The following is a 23,444-nucleotide window of genomic DNA, read 5'->3' on the forward strand; positions in this document are numbered from 1 at the left end:
CAGATTAAAAGTAAATAAAATACTCTAACTTACTTTAATGTAATAATTGGAACAATTAAGCCTATATATTTAGTATAAAGCTACCTCAATGATTTAGACATTTAGCATTACGCAGCAGAACTAACTACTAACAAGACAAGTACTCAATTTTTTTACATTAGCGCCACCTTGCGTTAAAGTACATACTTGATTCGACATTGAAAAGTCTTGAAAATACATTTTAATTCATCATCAGCTTTCATCTTATAAATACATTGGTCAAATGCTACAACTAATCAGCGTTCAATACGATAAACACAATTGTTAATTAAAAGTGTGCATATTTGACAATGATTTAAGTACATTTAATCAAGTTTAATCAGTTTCTTTTGAGATTTATAAGTCAAATAATTAATAACTCCTGATACATGGCACAAACTTACATTACAGCAAAACTGTGATTCATTGCTCTTCCGTTTTGTAAAAAAAAAAAGAAAAGAGGACTAGCCCCTTTTGTCTTCATATCAGATGAAAGACCAGTGCTGATAACTGTTGGCAGGGTCACAGTTTCTCATGATGATGTTGCCATACTCCACCATTAAACACTTACTGAACAGAACATTGAGGAGAAGATATATCTGCAAAGAATTACAAATATACAAAAAGGTAAGACAACAACAAATCTCTAGAAAAAAACACCCACAAAAGTTTGGGATTATAAAATCACTTTGTGCCATAAATTCTTTAATAATTTGTGAAATTACGCAGCCAGAGGGAAAGGGATGTTAGGATATGTACCACACCTGTTCGGAAACTAGAATGAAACTCCACGTCTGCTGTGGAGCTGGGACGGTTCCTTCACCCTGAAAGTTGCAGAGCTCCACTCGCACAGGCGCAGGCTCGATCGTCGCGTGTAGACACAGCTGCTTATTAATATTATGCCTCAGCTCCTGATGTGACGTATACTCAAAATACTACAAAGCAAAACAAATGTTTGATGAAGTATAGAAAAATGGCAAATAAAATATTTAATACGAAAATGTTAGTACTATTTGTATACTATTATAGTTTTTATTAATTACATATTATGAATTATTGCATTAATGATTTATTTGCGATGTGCTTTTGTTTATTTTGGCCAAACAAATGTATTAATAATGGGCGATAAAAAAAAAAAAAAATAATGCGAGGGTGAAAGCAGTTATCATAAAGTACCTGATTTATTCCCATTTTGTGGCAAATAAATAAAACCACCGACTTCCCTCCAGGATTTTTCTCACCAGTATCAAGACAAGTGTTTGTGGCAATGTTCTTCAACTACAGACAGAATATGCACAAATTTGTTGTTGTTTTTCCCCCTGGTAATAGCGATGGCAATAAATCTGAAATTATAACACTACATTACCGATCCAAACAGCACAGGGTTCAAATCGGGCACAAAGCCCTCAGTGAAAATGTTTTCTAGGTACCAAGAGAAATTTCTGCATTGCAGCTTCTCTTTGAGCTTCAGGCGCTCACTGATGTTCCCATATGATTTCTGTGCTCCTCAGAGGTAGAAGAGAAATATGTGAGCTGTACAATTAAGAGTTTTCCATCTAAGATATTGTAATTCAAACCTCAATCTTACCTCTGCTGCAATGGCAGCAGCCTTCTTATTTCTGTTGTAGAAAATCTTCTTGTAATCATCCATCCAGACTTCTGCGAGGCGAACCTGGTTGCGTGCGATCACATCTATGCCTTTAGGGAAGGAATGGGGACTTTTGGTGCGAAAGATGTGGCCGACCACAGAACAGGGAATGATCTCTAGACTGCCTCCACACAACCATACCTGCAAGAGCCAATACATCAGGTATGACACCAGAACAGTGGGAACAATAGTTGTTTGTATTATTTATAGAACATAAAAAATTTTATATTTTAAATTCTCTTTTATTTATAAATTTTCGTTTTTGTACTGTACTTTTGTCTTATATACATTTTTTTCCCATTTCATTTTTTATTTCTGTTTTAGCTTTAGTAATTTTGGTAAAACTTTTTTATTTTATTTCAGTTGTTATTTTTACCGTGTGTATATATGTGTGTATGGATGTGTGAGATATTATATATATATATATATATATATATATATAAAAAATAAACACACATGCACAATTTGAATTAAATGTAATGAATTAAAGAAAATGATTTGTAATGATTAATAACAAAGAACTGTATTAGAATTAGAATAAACATTTGTCAAATGTCAAAATCTTAAATTTCTGAATTTAAGTCAAAACATTGTTTTACATAAAAATAAAAATAATAAAGTTCACTCAATGGATGCAAAAGATAGAAACCCATGAGAGGGTCTTACCCTAAATGACATTTCTATGTTCTCTGCTCCCCAAAACTCCATCTTGTCATCATAAGTTCCAACGTGTTCAAAGAACTGCTTGTAAATGGCAAAAAGCCCTCCGGCAATAGTGGGTGTCCTGAATGAAAAATGAAACCATGTGAAAACTGGTGTCTCATATGCGACAGCAATATAAATGCAATTTAAATTCAAATGTTTTATGAGAAAGGGGTCTCCGTTTGGGTAAATCTGTAGATCATTTGCCTGACAGGATAGGTTTCATCTTTGCGTTTCACCCGCTCTTCTTCAGGTATAGACTCCCAGCCAAAGCTCAGGATCCAGTCAAAGTTCCCCCGAGTTTGTGTGGGGGCCGACATCACTGGCTTAATGAACTGTAGGTTGTTCTTGTCGATGACAGCAATGCTTGGGCTCACAACTGTAGTAGGTTCCTGAACTAACCGGGCCAACAGGGGCTCCAACCAACCATAGAAACACTCACCTGACACAAACATACAAGCATGAGAACTTCAACTCTGAATAGACTAATGTTTACCATTCTCTTCCTTAAGTTTCCACCTTTTACTTTAATAAAACACTACGTTCTCACAGCTTTATTAATATAATAGATTAACCTTTTAGAGGACTAAGAATTGAACTTGCAGTCAGGAGCCACTACTAGATTTGAGACCTCCATCTAATTCAATGTGCATAAAGCCATAGGTTGGGTTGCACTATATAAAGATGCCAACAGTATGTGCTCACAGTGGGAGTCCAGGAAGGCGAGCACCTGTCCTCCAGCCTCTCGTGCACCCATCAGTCTAGCAGAGATTAGACCTTTCCTCTCACGCTGCCTCAGCACACGCACAATCTCAAGAGACTGGACGTACTGCTCTAATGGGGCTTTGAGATGACCTGAAATGAAAAGAAATAAAATCAACAACAAAAGTGATATTTGGTGTAAACATGGTGCTGCTACTGTGTTCTGGGTGGTTTCTAAGGCAAAACTAGGGTGTTCTGGATGGTTGCATTGCTATTGTGTTCTGGGTAACGCCTTAGATACCACACAGAACACTCAGGTAATGCCTAAATAACTCCGAACACAACTGCATTGCTATCACATTCTGGGTTGTTGCTAAGGCATTGATATTTTGTTGTGGGTTCAATTCCCAAGGAGCACACACACGGGTTCAAAAAATATATATATAGCCTGAATGCACTATAAGTCGCTTTGGATAAAAGCGTCTGCTAAATGCATAAATGTAAATTGCTAGTGTGTTGTGGGGGGTGATGAGGCAATGACATGTTCCGGGTGGTTGCAAAGTCGTTTTTAAGATGGTTTGGGTGCTGGCTAAGGTTTTGATAGTGTGTTGATTGATAGGCTGTTCAGAGTGGTTACTAAGCCATTTCTCCTGGGTTGCTTCTTAATGGCTCAAGTCAAAAGATCCCATCGCCAGGTCTTTATGATATTGCTTGGCTCCTTCCATCAGCATGAGTCCATTAAATTCATTTGCTCTTTTTATTGTCGACCTTATTCAAAGGAGATAGCTAAAAATGGAATGCATATGCCTTTACTTACCTTGAGTACTTGCATCATCCACCAGTAGGATTTCTTTAAGTAAAACAGCCGGTGTAGTGTGTAAGACACTGCTGATGGTGCGGAGAAGAGTGGACCATGCCTCGTTGTGGAACACAATGATCACACTGGTAGTGGGCAACCGTGGACATCTGCTGAACTTCTGCTCAGTGCATCTTGGAAGAGTAAGAGTGAACTAGTGCTACATGATCAAAAGGTAAATTTATGAATGATTTAGCTCTGCCTCTTGTGGTACTCACTCTGGAGGCCGCGTGTCGACACCAAGACTGCGGTGGAGGGAGATGCGGTCACTGGCAAACTGGTTGAAGCCATTTCTGTTAAGACCCTCCTGCTTCTCCCTCAGCTCTACAGGTGTCAAGATGCCAGTCGTGAAGGGCTTTCCATCAGCTCCAGGTCCTTCTGGATCCTCCTGAGGTCTCTCTATGTGAGGCCTGAGCTCTTCCATGCTGTAGAAACCAGAGGAACATCTGGCATCTCCAGATAATGCAAAAGCCCTTTCAAAAGGTGGTATAGAGGTATGCGTCTGAACATGCCAGAAGGCACTGGAATTCATTCTCACACTGCCTCTATATCTTGGCTTTAAGGGAAGATCTTGATACCAGTAGCTGGCAGACCTCTGCCCTCCTAGATCAAGCAGTAAAACCCACAGAATGGCGATTAATAGGCTCAGTCCCAAGATGCTCAGTTTTATGGGTAGTTTACATGGAGTAATTCGGAAGCTCATCCTAGAAGAAAATAAAACAAACAGGATATTATCTTGAAGTTCAGCCATTTGTAGAATTGGAAAATGTCTGCAGTAAATTGGTGCTGTTTTCAGTTTCAGTAGTTGACAAGCTAATATTAATTAAGGAAATAATGTGAAACATGTAATATTTAGTTAATTTGTCACACAGCAGAACCATTTTAAAGCTACACTGTATTCAGTAGGTTAACGCTTTGTTTCTAGACAACCATAAACCAAATTGGTGATATGACCAACAAATATTTGAAGTCTATATGTTAGCTCTAAACTGCTGTATGATACAAGTTTGTTAAAATGATAGGAGAAGGGTAATTGAGCCAAAAGTATTATTTTAATGTAATTTAATAATTTTTCATAAATTTTATACCAAACATTTTTTATTTTGTTATGGAGTTGATTTTGTTGAAAATGTTAAACAAGTCTATTTATGAAAATTGGTCATTGACGTTTTTTAGGAAGTTGCATTTCCCTGCAACACTTATAAGTTAGAGGTTGATTAACTAGCCCAGTTTGCACACAGATTTTACAAAGTCATATTTATTGTATTCTCTATCTTTGACACAACATGAAGTGAAAATGTTTAGTTTTACTTAACCATAATCTGTGGCAAGCTTTTTTGGGAAAGCCATACATTGAAAGCAGTTTCTTTTAGATCTAAAGTTATTATTCCCAAGGATGCACCACATCATGACATTTATGTAAATATTTAAGTTGGCCCTGGAGCAGTTTAAAATCATCCTACATGGAGTTGAAGAGCATTGTTTTAGCAGTGCTCCTCTGAATATGTGGCAGTGCCCAACGGTACAGGACATCTTATCAAAAACAAATGTTGAGTAATAAAGAATTCAAACTACTACGGTTTATTAAATAACTATTTTAAGAAAGAACCACAAAGCCAAATTTAAAAGACTTTATGTGACCCTGAACCACAAAAACAGTCATAAATATCACTGGAACATTTGTAGCAATAGCCAACAATACATTACATCGAATTTTCTTTTGACAAAATTCATCAGGATATTAAGTAAAGATCACGTACCATTAGAATTTCCAACCGTAAATGAATCAAAACTTAACTTTTGATAAGTAATATGTATTTAACTTGGCTCAAAAAGTGGTGCTTCAACTTAAGTATGTACTTACCTGCACTAAAGCGAAGCGTTGAAACCACTTCTCAGTTGTAAACAAACATACACGCCAGAGAAAATAGAAAATGTAATTTTTTTCTTAAATCAGTAATTTATGACGTCACGCCAGGTGCATCTCATTAGATTATTTAACCCTTGGTTTAATTCCTGCACAAACACATCGTGTGCCAAGTAACAGCGAATTAGTAAGTTGACTGAGGTGATATTTAGGAAGCAAGCTTAATATGATTGACTTCGAATCGATTTTAGGATTTAGGTCATACAAGTGCTGATAAATAAACGCGAGATGGGGGCGGTGCTAGTATCCATGGCAACAGATCAAACAGCGTTTGAACACAGCGCGTGAATCTCGTGCTCGACTCACCTCGCTCGGTTCAGCTCGCTCCGTCTGCTGTCGCTTTGCTAGTTCTCATAATGGCTTTCTTCGGACTCACACATTTGGGCTATCAGAACCCTTTTGGGGACAGGATGGTAACATCTACACAAAACAATCTTACACGAGGTATGGCTGCTTTGGTGCGACGTTAATAATAGCACGGCTCCTTCGACGAGTCTTCAGCACATCTGTTTACCTTACATTACTTACAGTATTGAGGTCCAATATGTTTGTTTTTTTCTTTTCAGACTCATCAGACATGCATCTCGGCAGCCAGAAAAGATATCAGGACTTCTGCAGACGCGTTCAGAGGGGTAAGTTCACACTAAATACATCAGACTCCCACATACTGAATGTGTTCTTACATGCTAAATAGGTTTTGTGTGTGTGTGTGTGTGTGTGTTTTAGTTCCTGTAATTATGCTTGCTCATAATTGAAAGTGATATGTTTAGATTATTCATTACAATTGTGGATTTTTCTTTTTTTAATAAACAAGTCTTCATATATTTTAAGACTAAATTAATTGGATGTTTTTTTTTTGGTGGTCAGTGTGACATTGATATCTTGTGTTTCTCTTGTTAGCTCCTAAAGAGTTGTATCGTGTACCTGTGACGGACAACCAGCAGTACGGCTGGTGGGTTTCCACCGATGGCCTGAAGAAGCAGGAGCCTTGGACTCAAACCCGTCGCTTCCCACGCAAGAACAGCGAAATGACAAAGTATGAAGAATCATAAGCTGTGTAAGCCAATGTGTGTCAACTAATGGATAATACTCTAATAATGCATATTTCACTTATTTTCTCAGGTTTGTGAATGAGATGTCAATGACCAGCCCAGACTTCAGCTTGTTTTGATTCCTGGTCCATGAATCTGTCAGACAGTTTGTTCAAATGGTGACCACAGTCCCATAATACTGCAACACTGCATTGTGTCACTTTGCTTAGCAGAAGAGGAGGTGCAGAGGACACACAACTAATACAAGTGTTATGTATCCACTGAACATCTATGGCTGTGCCATATTGTTTATAGAATTTAGTGCAATAAATTTAGTCCCAATTTGTATGTGTTTAAATGTTGTTCTTTGCATATAACTGCATAATGTTGGCTAAGTCCAGCAATTATAAAACAAATGAACCATTTGTGAATAAACTTGACCTAAAGCAGTTTCCATTTGGAAATTTCTTCCTGAATTTGATCAAAAACTGACTACAACAGGATGAAATGATGATCTAGGACCATGTTTAGTACCTTGACAACAGTAGTATTTGAAATACAGATCATCAAATGCATAAAATATTTACTGAGCAAGGCATCTTGCAGAAATGAATCAGTATAAAGTGAAGATGTAAAAAAAAAAGTGATACTAGTTTGATTATAGAAGTAATAATCAGTAATTGTAAATGAATAAATCTGGTGATTAAAACAGGTGAAATCTACAATGTACCTATCAATATTCTGAAGCAAAAAAACCTTTAATGATTCATCATTTAAGGTAATGCAAACACAATGCCTAATAGATACTAAAATAATAATAATTAAAACAATTTAAACAAAACCACAATATAAAAAACTCAAATAAACCAGACTTTTTTTATTTTTAGAGGGGGAAAGTTTTTCTATATTCAGCAAGAGTCTTTTCTCAACTTTCCTTTGCAAAGTTGAAATGCTCGTCCCTTTTCTAATCCTTCAATTTAAGTAAAAGCAAGAATGAAAGAAACAAATAAAAAGGTAAACTAAAATAAAGAGAGGATCAGGAGGCGTTCAGCCCTGATCTAGACAGAGGCCCCAGGGTGAGAGTCAGTAGTACTCAAATACACACCTGCGTGTCCGCAGTACATCACATACCGTGTTTGCTTCCCTCACGCTCAATCTCCACTCATGTACGCTTTTATTGCACATACAGGACGGAACAACAGGCCTTTGGTACGAACATGATCAACTGACATGCAATGACCAAGCTACTGTACGATCCAAGCAAATTTTCAATAAGTAAAGAACCCATAGCAGGAAAAGACAGTGCTTTGGCCGTCATGCACGTCACAGGAAGGGGTGAACGAGTTGACCAATGTTGCCTCCACCGAATGAATCGCATTGTACACTGTGAAACAAAGAGGCACTGTTATCATATGCTGATTTTTTTCAATTAAGGCTAACGTACTGCAGTTCTCTATGTTATTATTTAGCTGGCCAGCGACTGTTTACCTAATGAATTTGAAGTTAGATTTAGATCAGTTTAGATTTGTATTTTACCAAGTGGCTTTCACTACAATGAAGCAGAACAAGCGTTGGAGGGAATATTGTTGATCTGGTCATACGTCAAAGACTGCAGTTGATCAGTTAGTACCAAATGTCTCAATTTAGGTCTTTGTTCCCTTTTCTCAGCTGGAATGGAATCATAATCAAATAGATATAAGAACAACCAGAATAGGAATAAAAAAAAAAAAGATACAGGGGTGATACAAAATCAAACAACTTCAGGGAATCCAACAAACAAACAAAACTTGTAGAGAAGATGCCTCAGTCAGACATGCTTTTGAGCTGTTTAGTTTGGCAAGAAAGCAGCTAGTTGTATCATAGAAACCTCACAGTGAAAAGAGTTATGCCCCTTCGAGATTAGAAAGCACAGTATTCAGTCATAATTTATAGATATATTTCTTTTGTTTTTAAAAAAAGTCCTTCTAGTATGAACTGGATCTTGATAAACTGTCTTGTACCGTGCCGTGGCTTTTCCCCAGATGCCTCCGAAAAACTCCTTTTTTTTCCCTTTTATTTCATTTTGTACCAAAAATACGTCTTTGAAAAAAGAAGAAACGGTGGACGGGACACACGAAACAGAACTGAAGTCTTCCTTGAGGACGCACTGAAGGCCCAGACCTGGCCGTACTTCAAAAAAAAAAGAGAAAAAGAAAGAATAAGGGAGAGAGAAAAAAAACGATTGTTCCCAACACTTTTCCATGTGGAATTCATCTTTCTGAAGGAAAAGCATGACTTTAAATCAATCAATCAGTCCTTCATATGATCTGGTGAACAATGCTCTACCAGTCACCTGGATTGCTGGACAATCAATCAGTTTAATTTACTTTAAATGATAAAACTTCAGAAAAAAAAATCAGGAATTAAATCAAGGGGTGAGGACGTCAGAGCATTTCATAATATTCAAAACTTCCGCAAACGTCTTTTCTATTAAATACTTTGGTCTTTGGTCAATAGTTCTCTTCTTAGTTTATACAGATACTGTATTCGTACACACACACACAGATATACGAGCGTACGGGTTTATGTACGGTATAAATGTGTATGCGTTTTTCACACTCGTTCCATAAAGGACTTTTTGCACAAAACATCAAGATCAAAATAAATAAGGAATTCCGAACAGAACATGAGTACCTGTATTTATATTCACCTGAAATAAGAATAACAGAGGGGAAAAAAATGTCACACAAAAATAAAAACTGGAGAAAATGCCTTATGTAAATCGTTTTTCTTCGGCAAGTAAAGGCCTTTGTTAAATAAACAGACTTTGCATCTTTCAAGCAGCCTGAGGGAGAGGCTTAAAACAATCGTCCTTCAAGGTGCACAGCTATATCCATGAGCGCCACGACTCTCCAGTCTGGAGTCTGCTTTGTTTTTCTTCAATAATCTTCCTTTCTTCAAGAGATGGCGATGGCTGCTTGTTTGTCTTCTGCTTGCCTCGATCAATCCTCCTCTCTAGGGAATTGTCTCTAGTGCGCTGCTAACTGTTGGGAGGTCCGTCGTTCAGGAAGTAAGTGGTCATCTCACCCTTGCCTTTGACCTTTACGACCCCTCGACACTCCAGCTGGTAACCTTTACCGGCCAACACCTGGTGCAGGTCTGTGGTCACCTGCAAACATCCAGTTAAACGTCAGAAAATCACTTCTGAAACACTTTCTCCTGATGATTAAGGCATCTAAAGGCTTGAAGGTTTACCTGAATACGGTCTGGGACCCCTGTACTGTCCATCCGACTGGCCACGTTCACTGTGTTTCCCCAGATATCATACTGGGGCTTCCTGGCACCAATAACTCCTGCGACCACTGGCCCAATGTTCAGTCCTGCACACACACACACACATGCATATGCCAATGTAGAAATGTACACTTAGTATTCCTGTTTCAAGAACGTTTTATAAAAAAATTACGTCATGTTGACGCCATGTAGTGTGACCGGTATATTTTTGTATTATTTATATACTCTTATAGTATTTAAATAATATTGGGAATTTGCTTTTATTTTATTATTTTTATTTCTATTAAGCTGTAAGTTTTTTTATTTCAATTTCAATTTTATTTTCTTTATTGTATTACAATTAGTTGCCAAGGCATAATAATAATAATAATAATAAAACTTTTAGTCTAATATTATAAATGAATTATTATTTTATAAATAATATAACAATTTATAATTGTTATAATTATTATTAAAAACACAATTGTGTACAATATTTTACATAATATTTATATACAATTTTAATTAAAAAACATTTTATTTATTAATTAACAATAACAACACTTCAATAACTATCAAGTCAACTTAAGATGCAAACACACCTTAATATTTTCAGAAAGGTTTTTTTATTATTTAAAAGAACTTTCATGTAGTTTTGTCAATCTGAATGAATCCAATCCGATTTTAGATTCTGAAAGTTCTGTTTATATGAATCCTGAACTACCTCACATTGTCATAAACTGTGATACAAGCATGCACCACATGAGTTTAATTTGGCGGACAATACTTTTTCAATCAAATCGGCAAACAATGGACACCTATGTGATGGTTTTGAAACTCACCGATCTTCATCTGGAAGTTGTTGAAGGAATGCTCATTGATGTATTTCATCTGCTCGCGGAGGTGCATGGCATAGTCGGCCAGGGCGGTTATATGCGAGCGTCCTTCCTTGTCGTAGGTGGAGTCGTTAAGGCCAGATGCAGCCATGTAGGTGCTGCCAATGGTCTTTATCTTCTCCAGCTGCCTGTATTTCTCCTCACTGATGATCTGCAAGAGAGATATAGAGGAAAGGTTTTCATAAATAAACAGGACCGTTCACAAGATGCTTTCATAGTGGTCATACTGAATTAAAGATTCCCTTAATGGATGTTCATTTAAACCGGTTAACCATTAACCCACCATTAAAATTTTAATTAAAAAAAATCAGTTAAACGGTTTTAAAAAGTCATTTATCTTTTTTTTTTTTTGTAATTTATCAGAATAATTAAAAAGGTTTGCTGCATGTTTAAAATATGCTACACGTATAAAAAAAAATTGTCTCTTGTGGAAAAAAACTAAACAAACAAACATAAGTCACGTATAATAAGGCGCATTCAGAAATAGGCCAAATGCCAACCCGAAATGTATTCAAACATTATAATAAACTGTAAACATATTTATGCTATTTCAGTTCCATCTCACTCCACAACAAATCCTTTCAATTAACGGTTTTTACAAAGAACAAGAATTAAAAATAGGCCTTTCGGAAGCTAGAGCAATACAAACGACAAGCCAAACAGCATAAATGGCTGCCCACTGCTCCGGGTGTGTGCTCACAGTGTGTGTGTGTGTTCACTGCTCTGTGTGTGTGCATTTCGGATGGGTTAAATGCAGAGCACAAATTCTGAGTATGGGTCACCCTACTTGGCTGAATGTCACTTTCACCTTCACCTTTCACCTTCAAAATTAATTCATTTAGGCTAAAATGAAACTGAAACCAATGTTGGGTCTCTCATTCGACACAAAATCAAATGTTTCCGTATTTGCGATGTATTTGAATGGCAAAATATTATTTATTATGCATGTTACTTCACTCACATTCTAATATCCATTGAAAACTAAATGTATTGCATAACATCACGGCGGTACAGTGCTAACACTTAACAGCACAGATTGTACTACACATTTAAACTGAGCAGTGTGTTTTGTTCTCCATATGTTTGACTGACTGTATTTTATTATGATAATGAACAGGCTGCCTTGTCAAGGTAGCGATGCTTAACTGTGTGTGTGTGTGTGTGCGTGTGGCACCAGTGCAATCACATGATTTTTGTTCTTCTAACAGTGGAAGCAACCTCTCCCCTTAGTCATAAAGCTAATCAGAATCGTAAAAGGTTTGCCTTTATTTGTGTACATTCACAATAAAAACAAATCTTGGGGCGTAAAATAAGCCTAAAGAAACAGAGGACGCCGCTTTCTGCCATTTGTTTCCTTCCGTGCAGCACAAAAATCAACCAAAACTGCTTTTTCGTTCATTTTCTTAATTTATTATTTAAGTAAAAATATATTTCTCATAAAGGCCTATTTATTTGTTTTATATATAAAACATATATGAAGATGTGAATCCTCATGTTCTGTTGCTTTTTGCGCATGTAAAATGAATCCAGGGAAACAAATGTTAGTATTTTTAACGGGTCACAGACACTTAATTTAGTTCAATTCTAATTGAAAATAATCTTGTTTGTTAACAGTATATAATCGGATAACGAGCGTTGGCTGTCGGTTAGGAAAAATAACCGAAATGAACATCCCTAATTCCCTTCTTCTTTTCAAACCCAAACCTCATCAAAATCAGCGATGATCTCATTGAGGAGCCTCAGACACTCCACTCCCTCGTTGTTGGCCTCCAGCTCCACGTAGAACTCGGAGAAGTTGCTGATGGAGGCGAACATGACGGCCACACACTCACACGACTGATAGTACAGCTCGTCGTTCCTCCTCTCTATGGCTAGAAAGTGTGCGGCCACATCTTTGGGCAGGATGTTGTGGAGGAGCCGGCGGTTGTAGGCCTGAAGTTCCTCCATCTCCTCCTTTTCTTCTGTGGCCTGTAGAGGAACAGACACATTGCATATTTTAAATTCTGACAGGATGCATTTCTCCATGTATTTTATAAACAAATTGTTTATTGACATTATTGACATTTTATTTTATATCTTCGTATTGTGTTGGCCAAAACACTGTAGGCTCAAGCCCTGACCTGAAGTTTCCAGAGGAAGTCTAGACGAGCCGTTGACTCCACTTGCTGGGCATGTAGGTACAGTGCTAGTACAAATACAGTGAGGATCACCGGGGTCATGACCTTTAGGGACACTTTAGTCACCCTGAAAGCACTGAAATGAGAGCGATCAGGTCAGCCACAGGATAAATTATTTACATCACAGCATGGATGTAACAGGATACAGGACACACTCACAACAAAGAGTTAGTGTCTTCAGGTAAACATTAAAAATCATTCAAAGAAATAATGAAGATATGGGAACAAAGACTGTATTAACTGCACATACCACTGCTCAGTAGTAGTATTGAGATTGGACCTGTGGAAAAACCAACAAGAATAAGCATTTGTGCATTTAGAAAAACAATCAATTAAAAAATACTAATAACAGGAAGCATAAGAGATTAATTTAAGTCTCACCATTGCAGAGTTTCATTGAAAACACTAAAAAACAAAAACAGCAAAAACACTTGTTTTAACACAACATAAATATTCAGTGTAAACAAACACATTTAAACCTAACAGCATTTATTTATATCACAAACGAACAAGCTATATTCAAATCAGAGATCTTTCAATTTTTTCTATTTTATATTACCTTTATTGCATTTTATTATTTTATTTATATTTATATTATTTAATAGTTCAGGTTTTAAAACTATCAAAATAAATAATCTATTAAAATAATCAAAATATAATAGCATATGAATTATTTTAAATAACATTGTTGGAACCCACAGTATTCCATATGTTAATACTAAATGAAAGTAATAAAATAAAATGTCATTATATTATTGAATGTAATCTCCGTAGAGGCTGGCAGCTGTACTCACAGAGCATTGGCAGTGACGAAGAGGTCTGCGTTGTCAAACAGCGCCACCTCTGGCCACTCCACAAGCAGCAGGAAGGTGAGCTGGATGAGCAGCATTAGAGCCAGCTTCCCTATACTACTGATCTGCAGGAACACTGAGCAGGCCAGCAGGGTCAGCAGCACACTGTAGCTGAAATACTGAAAGAAGCATAGGGGATAAAACCTGAGTCTGCTTCCATTCACAACACTGTTTTAATCTTAGTGTGACTACACACACGTTTTACCTCAGGGAAGGGGCAGGAGGGAGTGTGGCTGGGACAGATATTCAGGCCGTCGGCTGCAGGGCGAGACAAGCTGTGAATCACACAGGGAGTCACCATCTCTGACGACCAGTTAAACCGCTCTGCTACACAGTCCACAAGCTTCTGTGTATCACAGGAAAACTACAGGAAACACAAAACATACACTCAGGCTCCCAAACACATCATCAGGTTTTCTTCTACATATCAAAACAGATTTGGAGAAATGTAGCATTACATCACTTGATGACCGACGGATCCTCTGCAGTGAATGGGTGCCGTCAGAATGAGAGTCCAAACAGCTGATAAAAACATCACAATAATCCACACCACTCCAGGCCATCAGTTACCATCTTATGAAGCTTTAAAAAATCTGTGCGTTTGTAAGAAACGGCAAACAGCATATCCAGTTCTGTGTCAGCCGCACCACACGGATACATTATCTACGATTATTTACGCTTTGATTTGAACGAAAGCAACATATCTGTGTGGTGCGGCTGACAGAACAACATACACTGTTTGAGTTCAGGGGGTACTCTCCAATATGGTCCATACAGTTAATGCATTTTCACTCTAACTGTTGTTTTTGGCTCAATACAAGTCCTTTAACATTATTATTGCTTCCTTCAGTGAAAAAGTAATCTCGGCTGAAACAGGAGAAATATGCCCAGATCAAGCACCATTTACAAGTGAAACAGTCCAAATCAGTTCTAAACAAATACATTGGTGGTTTTCGAGGTATTGATATTATGAAATATGGACTTGTATTTTGCATAGTGATGTGATGGTGTAGAGTCAAAACATTTTAATGGTATGTTTGTTTCTTACAAACACAGGGCTTTTCGCTTCACATTGTGTTAATGGATGGCCTGGAGTGGTGTGGATTATTGTGATGTTTTTATCAGCTGTTTAGACTCTCATTCTGACGGCACCCATTCACTGCAGAGGACCCATTGGTGAACAAGTGATGTAATGCTTCATCTCTCCAAATCTGTTCTGATGAAGAAACAAACTCATCTACATCTTAAAGGGTAAGTACATTTTTGGCAAATTGTCATTTTTGGCTGAACTAATTTCTTATAAAATAAACACGCTGCACTTTTCTACCATTTTTGCAGTTTGACAACCTTAGTTGTTATTTATTTTTATTGGACAGATTATAACACTATGGACATTTTGACAAATATTGTGTTCTGTAGACGAAAGAAAGTCACACACGTTTGGATCGACATACGTGTGAGAAAATGACAACAGAATTGGTATTTTAGGTATCATTTGTGACCATACAATCTCTTTGGAAGAAATAAGATTGTTAGCTAAAGTGTTAGACACACTAATGTTGCGTGTGTGAAGTGATTTGGCAGCTCTGCGTACCATATTGACAAAGGCAGAGATGAAGACGAGGATGAGGGTGAAAACTCCCACCAGTGTGCTGTTGGTGCGAGACTGAACAATCTTCTTGGACACGGTCTGCATAGCAGCAGGGAAGAGCTGCGAAACAGAGCGAAAGAAAGGACAACTGTACACGTTTGTACAAAAGAAAATGCAAAAGAATGAAAAGCAGCATAATCAGACGCAGCTTACCTTTACACAGGAGTAAATGGCACAGATGAAGAGGATGTTGGCAAGAATGACGAAGATACTGATGTATATTCCCAGCATGACCAGAGTACTGCAAAACACACAGGAGCTTTCAGATTCATGTTAAGTGTGTGAGTGTTTGTATCGTTGTATGTACTTAGCTATATATTAGGCAAAACGTTTTACAGAAGTGAGCTAAATCTGACAAAACATTATTTTATTAAAAAATATATATTGCTTTTCATTTGTAAAAATGCAGAAAGTTATCTGTTAGGATTAAGGTGCAGTCGCATTAGCTATTAGCATTAGCGTGGTACAAACAGATCTAGTGTGCATTGTCAATAGCATATGATATGCATGAAGCAATGCTCACATTAAAGCCACTTCATAACCAAGCAGCTTTCTTTTAGTCAGCAAGGCAAGTTTATAAATCTAGAACACAAGCGAAATCTGCCAGGGGAACTTTTTTGCACTCACACAAACCTATTGGAACGATTTCTATTGGAATGGCTGGATTTCACTCACAGGATTTCGCAGAGAAACAGTAAACACGATCGCCATCTTTAGAGTGTGGGTTAGGGTTATGTTATAGTATTTATAACTAGCTGTAAACAAAAACAAAACAAGGCTGAAGAATGTCCCCATTTAAAGGGACAGTTCACCCAAAAAAGGAAAATTCTGTCAAAATGTACTCACACTCCAGATGTTACAAACCTGTATGAGTTTTTTCTTCTGTTGCACACAAACTACAATATTTTGAAGAAAGTTGGTGACCAAACAGTAGACAGCCACAGACTTTAATAGTAAGGAAAAAAAAAACACAATGTAAATGAATGGCTACCATCAACTCATACAAATTTGGATAAACTTGAGGGTGAGTAAATGAAGACAGAATTTTCCTTTTAAAGTGAACTATCCCTTTTAGTAAACAAGTGCGTGTGTGTGTGTGTGTGTGTGTGTGTATGTGTGTGTGTGTGTTTATCACTCACTGAGGGAATACGACGATCTGGATAAAAGAGATGAAACAGAAGACCAGAAGCGTACAGGCCACATAACCGCCAAAACGATCATCCACTTTCTTAGCGTACTTGAAACAAGACCAAAATATTAAATATAATTAAAATATGTTGATTTATCAATCTGTGCCAAATATGAATGCTGTGTGAGTTATTGTAGATTGTTAACGACCAACAACCACCCAGAAGAACCTGTTAACCTTATGACATGTTAAAAAATTGCTCCGAACAATTCAATCTACTTCTCTTCTTCTTAAATACCAAACAGGAAATTGGAGGACATTTGATCTCCCATGACCTCATCCATCCTGTTAGTCTGCTAGACGATCCGCACTACTAAATTAAACTGGAGAGGGAAGCTGGATCTCAGCCAGCGTCTATGAGCCTGACCTTCTTCTCCAGGCTGGAGGTTTGGAAGGTGAGGAGGAACTTCTTCACGTGGTCTTTGCGGAGCTGGTCAATACTGCGAGCGTCAATGGCACGGCCCAAAAACTCGTCCACCTCGTCCTCGGGGTTCAGCGCCTCCTGAGCACCACGGCTGCATTTGTGTGCAGAAGGAGAGTTAGAAAAGCACATTTTATTTGTATCTTTTATATAACAAAAAGTGCATTTACTCTCTAAAGGCTAAGAAAAAACTCTCACTTGTCTTTGCTGGATGTTTCATCAATGCCCTGAGCAAAGAGAAGAAACAAATGTGAGCCCAAGAAGATTAGACAGATCTGAGAGTAATGTAGGAGGACTGAAAGAACAATGTAAAGGCAGAAATCGGCTGAAGGGACAGGAGACAGAGGTCAGGCGAGTGTCATAGGAGGTCTCACCATCTGTCTGAAGACTTTGGAGTCTTTAGTCCTGGAGAAGGATCTGTCAGGCACCCACCGCGGCACCAGACCCTCGTTAGAGTTCGTCCGCGTGCGCTGCATCTTAGCCATCATGGCCTTCTCCTCTTTCTGAAACAGTCAAGGGCAAAGGAAAAGTTCTGCTCAAGGATCTTGAATAAAAGAGAAGCATTAATTAGGGATGCATTGATATTAAGTGATTTTCATGTTATGTTATGCCATTTAACTGATAAAAGGCAAATAAAAAATAAACAGCCAATATTAAAATTCTATTTTCAGTCTAAAAGCATTAGAAAAATTAAAGAATAAAGAATAAAATGGCTAAAGAGTAAACACAAACAGTCAAATTATTTTCATATGCTAGATAACCGATAAATGACATTTAACAAATACAATTAGATTTTGTCTAAATAGATAAAAAAAAACAATATAAGGCTAAATACTAAATAAAAACATTTTCAGATTGTCTAAATTGATCCCAAAAAGTTATTTAAAAAACAATAAAGACTAAAATCCATTGTTTTATGTTACAAATGAATGTATGCATCACAAATAATAGATAATGTACAGTACTGTATAAAAAGATCAATTTAATTTGAGATTTTGCGATATATATATATATATATATATATATATATATATATATATATATATTTTTTTTTTTTTTTTTTTCTTTTTTTTAAAGCAGCACAGTATTTTTGATTTGGTATAATCTCATTATATTTAATAACATTTTCTACACAGCAAAAATCTTTTCTTGACCAGTCTTGTTTTAAATACAATATATAAACATTATACATTATATATTATAAAGAGAAAGAGAGAGTGAGCACAGTTATAGTTATAAAAATGTTGTAGCATGAACCCAGCACAGAATGTCGTGTCTAACCCGCTTTTGACTGCAGCCCAACACTAGGAAGGTCTCAATGGTGTTCTCTTTCAGGTAGGCGTTTCTCTCCCCTCCAAAACCTGGCTCCACCTCATAGTCTCCATTCAGGTACTGCAGAGTAGCTTTAGTGATATGGATCCTCCTGAGGAAAAAATTACGTTTCATGAATATTATGTCTACTAAACAGTCTGTCCAGTGTTATGTATAGCGGTGTGTACATGTCGGAGTCTCACCCGGCTTTGCCTCCAGCCTCCATGTGGTTGGCCAGCGTTACGTCGTTGGACCACACGTCGAATTGCCACTTTCTCAATCCAAGAACTCCACAGTGCACACGACCACTGTGGATCCCGACCCGCATGTTTACATTGACCCCTGTGACCTCTCGCACCAATCTGACACAAACATAAACGGTATTAATAAATCACATGATCCAGTCAGTGTTATTTTAGTTTTTACATACTAGTATTCTATATAAGCTATTATTAGCAGTTTGGGATTTGACATTTAATTTGTTTTAGTAATTGAATGTGCTTTTGTCATTTTTACATTTTATTTTAAGTTTAGTTTTCAATTTTAGTTTTGAAATTTTAGCACATTAACTTTTGAAAAAAAAAAAAAAAAAATTCAGTTATTACATTATTTTAGTTAGTTGTGAGTAATTCAGAATATTTCTAATCGTAGTACTCTCCAAAAAGGCGCTGCAATATACCAGTCCAATTCATGGAATTATTATAGAATTATAAATACTTATTATTAAACAAGAACTATCATAAAATAATATGAATAATTACATTAAATAATAAAAAAAACACTGACCACTTGCCCGAACTGTCATTTTAACTTTAAAATGCAATATAAAAATAATATTAGTTACCATACAAATCAATATGTGTTTTCTTCACAAATGTCTCATAAACAAATTGACATAAAACTATTTATATATTCATTTATTTGATATAAATTGAGAAAATGTATCCTCACAAAACTGTTCTGAAATAAATCTCACAAAGGTTGATGTCTAGATGAACTGATGTCTAAGTTAGACTTACGAAATGGCTTCAATCATGTCCACCCCCATTTCCACGCAGCAGTGAGCGTGGTCCGCTCTGGGCTCAGGTAACCCTGACACGCAGTAGTAACAATCCCCCAGGATCTTGATCCGTAAGCAGTGGTTCTCCTGCACACACACAAAAGGGAACAGAAGTTAATTATAAAGTTCAAGCTGAGGAGATGGCAGCTTCACGCTGAGGTGTAAAAAGAGGGTAGTCATTCTGTTTAGAGTGTGATACAGACAGCAAACAAGTGTCAATACTGATAAAAATATGTCAGAGTGAAATACGTGACATTGGACTTGACAAAGGATGTACATTACAGCGAGTAAAAGGTCTTAAAAGAAGTCAAAGCCATAAACATGAAGTAGTGTTGTTTTTTAAATAATCAGTGAATGATTCAATGGTTGGAGAAATGCAGCTGTCATTCAAGATTTCATCCAGGACCCTTCAGTGCTCCCATTAGATCTTCTAGACAGGACACGGGACCGTTTTTCTCCCTGGCTGTACTACAAAACAGCTTCTGTGCTGAGGTGGAGCTCATGCTGAGGATGTCCTCTGGGAAGCCTCATTCCCACAGCCTGGAGCCAAGACTCCCAACCCTCAGCGATTTTGTGAACCCCAAACAAAAAGCCCACCACTGACTGCAACAGCACTGTGTGTATATATTGCATTGTTATTTTATTCAATGTTGATATTTTACAATGTATTGCCAAGTATTTGTTAGCTTTAAATGAAATCTTTACAATCTTTACTAATAATGCTTGAAGGGGTCATATCCAGGGGTGCACATACATGGTGAATAGGTGCATATGCGCAACCAAAATAAAAAAAATGTGCTGTGTGAAGAAGACCACTCATCTGCATACCGACATGACTTAGAGTAGTTAATGCAAAATCACGCTTTTAGATTTACTAACTGTAATACTATAGAAGCAGTTTAGTCTCAAATATAATTCACGCAAAAAACACGATTCAAACATGCGTAGACAATTTCACATGCATGAAACCTAATTCACGTACACACAAAAAAAATTAACGTGCGTGAAAAAAAAAATATATTCACAAAAAGCAAATCACATGCCCGAAATAAAATTATATATTTATAAAATACGTTTCACAAATGCAAAAAACAATTTGTAGATATACAACTGTGCACAAAAACCTTTGAATGTTTAAAATTTACGAGTGTCTGAATGTACGAATCGTCATTTACTACGAATCCACTCGGATTTGAGTGTGTGTGTTTTTGAGACTTTTCTGGCAGAGCTCTCTTCCCACGTGGGTCTGTTGTACTCTTTAGCCAATCAGATGCGAGCTTACCATTCAGCCAATCATATCATAAGCCACTGAGTGCATTCAAGGAGCACGATTCTGCGCACCTTTTGCGCAATATGGATTAATTAGAACGGAAATTAAGCCTTTACATCAGTAATCCAGCATGGCGAATGAAGAACGGGAAGCACGGGTAAGAGTATTTTATGTAATTTAATCCTGTGATCTGAGTAAATCTGACTTTTCAGCATCATTACTCTCCAGTCTTCAGTGTCACGTGATCATTCAGAAATCATTCTGATATTCTGATTTGCTGCTCAAGAAACATTTCTCATCATTATTAATGATGAAAACAGTTGTGCTGCCTAATATTCTTTTGGAAACCATAATACTTTTTTAGGAGTCTCTGATGAATAGAAAGAATCCCGATGTATTTACTAAAGTCACGTTCACAAAACAGTACTGTATTTCATACTTTATATATATTGAATCATGTTGAATTGAAACGTAAAGACTGTATTCGTAATGTTGAACGACTGTAATATCATGCAATCTCAATAATGTATTTAACACAGACTTCTTGTTGTCACCATAGTAAGCATACAATGCTGGAACAATAATCCAGCATGTTTTAGGCATGTGTTAATAGATGTGCTCACCGAAGCCAGCTTGTCAAAGCGGGCAAACAGCTCGTTTAGAGTCATGACCAGCTCCTGAGCAGTGCACTGCGACGCCAGACTCGTGAAACCCTCGATGTCTGCAAACAAAATACTGACAAAGACACAGAAAGAGAGTGAGAGAGAGAGACCTAAACTGTCTGACACACACGTATACTGTGTGAAACGATTAATAGTTTGAATGCACACAAAAAAAATGAATTAAGACATATTAAAAAAGCTTTAATTTTAATGTTTGGATTAACAGAGGTCAATACCATAAAAACTAGGTAGAAAAGTATACAGTATGAATGTGTGAATCCCTTGAGCTGAGGGGAAATTCACTCTGAGGCTGTCGGAGCAGGCGCTGTGGAGCGCTTTAATTGAATCGTGGCTTCATTTCAGTATCTTCTGGGGTTAGCGCTAGTCTAGTGACTGATAATTAACTATTCCCTCTCTCACCATAATTAGCTGACCACATTTCAAAAGAAAAAGAAAAGCCCCACTGCTCCTATTACGAGTTCCCAGAGCTAAAGCAAAGAAGAAAAGAGTGAAAGAGAAAGAAGAGATCAATGTGAAGAGTAAAAAATAAACAAAGAAAGGGCCACACGGACACAGGAGATGACAAAAAAGCAGGTGAACAACGTTAGCTAAAGTCTAACACAAATATCTGAAGGATCAGCTGGTTGTAAAAGTGCTTAAAAAAAAAGAAAGAAAAACTATTGAGACAAATTATCATCCCATATGAAGTTTACAAATGTAAAAACTGACTATTTACTTTCTAAATAAAATAATGGTCAATTAATTAAGAATAATTCTTTTCACCACATAATCTCACTTGAAACTTGTCATTTTGTGTTTATGTCATTAAAAGGTTAGTTCACCCCAAAATGAAAATTACGTCATTAATTACTCACCCTCATGTCATTCCAAACCCGTTTAAGATATTAAGATAAAATTAAGATTTTTTAAATGAAATCTGAGAACTTTCTGACCCTCCATGCAACACAACTGAACTGTTCCCAGGTCCAGAAATGTAGTAAATACATCGGTAAAATAGTCCATTTGACATCAGTGGCTCAACTTCAGTTTTGTGATCATAATCAAAAATTGCATAATTTACTCAACTATACTTCTCCCCTGAGTTACATCTTTCGCCATTTACAAGCGTAAACAATGCTTATTACGCGAATTATGTTCATGCACGTGCTTTCTCCCCAGAATGTAAACAACGCTGATAACATCCAATACATTCTTTCAGTACTCTACAAAATGGCAGACAACGTAACTCAGGGGAGAAGAATGGTTGAGGAAATTATATTATTTTTGTTTTCTTTGCGCAAAAAAAAAAAAAGTATTCTCGTAGCATCGCAAAACTGACATGGACTAAGACTAAGACTAAGATGTCACATGGACTAAGACTGGGGAAGTCGTGGCCTAGTGGTTAGAGAGTATGAATCCTAACTAGGGGTGTGCAGCGAAGCCAGTATTTGTATCTGTATTTGTATCTGTATCAATCACAAAATGATTCGTATCTGTATCTATATTAAGATAAAACCGGAAGTGGGCGGAGCTTGAACCAGGACTTCGTATAGTATTTGATTAATGGTTTTACAGCTTATCTTTTTTTCATAGTTATCATTGAACAAATATGCAGTGTTTAACAAAAATATTATATATATATACATATACATGTACATATATTTTTTTATGATTATAACATTTAGCCTATTTAAACATCTTCTAACAGTATAGGCAGTGCTTCGAGATGTAGTGCGGTTGTGCTTCGAGCAACGTGAGTCCCAGCTTGGGGATCTTTCGTGATCCAATAAATTGATATTTAAGTATCTGAATTAAAACAG

The 23,444-nt window shown here is 36.9% G+C and overlaps 3 protein-coding genes across 3 annotated transcripts in view; 1 reads left to right on the top strand and 2 right to left on the bottom strand.

The window, feature by feature from the left end:
* Positions 1-205: 205 nt before the first annotated feature.
* Positions 206-5,976, bottom strand: LOC128011260 (polypeptide N-acetylgalactosaminyltransferase 6). Its single transcript, XM_052593455.1, has 11 exons — positions 5,791-5,976; positions 4,145-4,630; positions 3,888-4,060; positions 3,074-3,223; positions 2,576-2,810; positions 2,333-2,450; positions 1,607-1,807; positions 1,385-1,516; positions 1,195-1,296; positions 783-953; positions 206-617 (listed from the first exon to the last, which is right to left on the bottom strand). The coding sequence occupies exons 2-11, from the start codon at positions 4,627-4,629 to the stop codon at positions 504-506; spliced, it is 1,881 nt and encodes a 626-aa protein (XP_052449415.1). The 5' UTR covers position 4,630; positions 5,791-5,976; the 3' UTR covers positions 206-503.
* On the top strand, positions 5,953-7,228 carry LOC128011262 (testis-expressed protein 49). Its single transcript, XM_052593460.1, has 4 exons — positions 5,953-6,297; positions 6,420-6,485; positions 6,754-6,889; positions 6,976-7,228. Exons 1-4 carry the CDS (start codon positions 6,210-6,212, stop codon positions 7,022-7,024), a joined length of 339 nt encoding a protein of 112 aa, XP_052449420.1. The 5' UTR covers positions 5,953-6,209; the 3' UTR covers positions 7,025-7,228.
* A 518-nt stretch (positions 7,229-7,746) lies between these two features.
* The window catches only part of LOC128011259 (adenylate cyclase type 6), a 58,904-nt gene continuing 43,206 nt past the window's right edge, over positions 7,747-23,444 (bottom strand). Inside the window, exons 6-24 of the mRNA XM_052593454.1 lie at positions 21,586-21,697; positions 19,652-19,779; positions 18,836-18,994; positions 18,603-18,744; positions 17,696-17,824; positions 17,520-17,548; positions 17,268-17,415; positions 16,851-16,948; positions 15,865-15,952; positions 15,655-15,771; positions 14,266-14,424; positions 14,004-14,179; positions 13,591-13,614; positions 13,460-13,489; positions 13,153-13,285; positions 12,737-13,000; positions 10,979-11,183; positions 10,119-10,243; positions 7,747-10,032 (exon numbers count right to left, since the gene is read on the bottom strand). Coding sequence (XP_052449414.1) covers positions 9,904-10,032; positions 10,119-10,243; positions 10,979-11,183; positions 12,737-13,000; positions 13,153-13,285; positions 13,460-13,489; positions 13,591-13,614; positions 14,004-14,179; positions 14,266-14,424; positions 15,655-15,771; positions 15,865-15,952; positions 16,851-16,948; positions 17,268-17,415; positions 17,520-17,548; positions 17,696-17,824; positions 18,603-18,744; positions 18,836-18,994; positions 19,652-19,779; positions 21,586-21,697 — 2,395 coding nt within the window. The 3' untranslated portion in view covers positions 7,747-9,903. The remainder of the gene's footprint in view (positions 10,033-10,118; positions 10,244-10,978; positions 11,184-12,736; positions 13,001-13,152; positions 13,286-13,459; positions 13,490-13,590; positions 13,615-14,003; positions 14,180-14,265; positions 14,425-15,654; positions 15,772-15,864; positions 15,953-16,850; positions 16,949-17,267; positions 17,416-17,519; positions 17,549-17,695; positions 17,825-18,602; positions 18,745-18,835; positions 18,995-19,651; positions 19,780-21,585; positions 21,698-23,444) is intronic.

This window comes from Carassius gibelio, chromosome B23, assembly GCF_023724105.1.
Source record: "Carassius gibelio isolate Cgi1373 ecotype wild population from Czech Republic chromosome B23, carGib1.2-hapl.c, whole genome shotgun sequence".
Taxonomy (NCBI): domain Eukaryota; kingdom Metazoa; phylum Chordata; class Actinopteri; order Cypriniformes; family Cyprinidae; genus Carassius; species Carassius gibelio.

What these genes read in the sequence shown, in the direction of transcription:
- LOC128011260 (XM_052593455.1), bottom strand. Translation starts at nt 4,629, where the DNA reads ATGAGCTTCCGAATTACTCCATGTAAACTACCCATAAAACTGAGCATC. An exon ending in CTGCTGCCATTGCAGCAGAG is followed by an intron (nt 1,517 to 1,606) that starts GTAAGATTGAGG and finishes TGAGGAGCACAG; the next exon opens with AAATCATATGGGAACATCAG. An exon ending in ACAAAATGGGAATAAATCAG is followed by an intron (nt 954 to 1,194) that starts GTACTTTATGAT and finishes TTTGCTTTGTAG; the next exon opens with TATTTTGAGTATACGTCACA.
- LOC128011262 (XM_052593460.1), top strand. Translation starts at nt 6,210, where the DNA reads ATGGCTTTCTTCGGACTCACACATTTGGGCTATCAGAACCCTTTTGGG. An exon ending in ACAAAACAATCTTACACGAG is followed by an intron (nt 6,298 to 6,419) that starts GTATGGCTGCTT and finishes TTTTCTTTTCAG; the next exon opens with ACTCATCAGACATGCATCTC. An exon ending in CTGCAGACGCGTTCAGAGGG is followed by an intron (nt 6,486 to 6,753) that starts GTAAGTTCACAC and finishes TTCTCTTGTTAG; the next exon opens with CTCCTAAAGAGTTGTATCGT.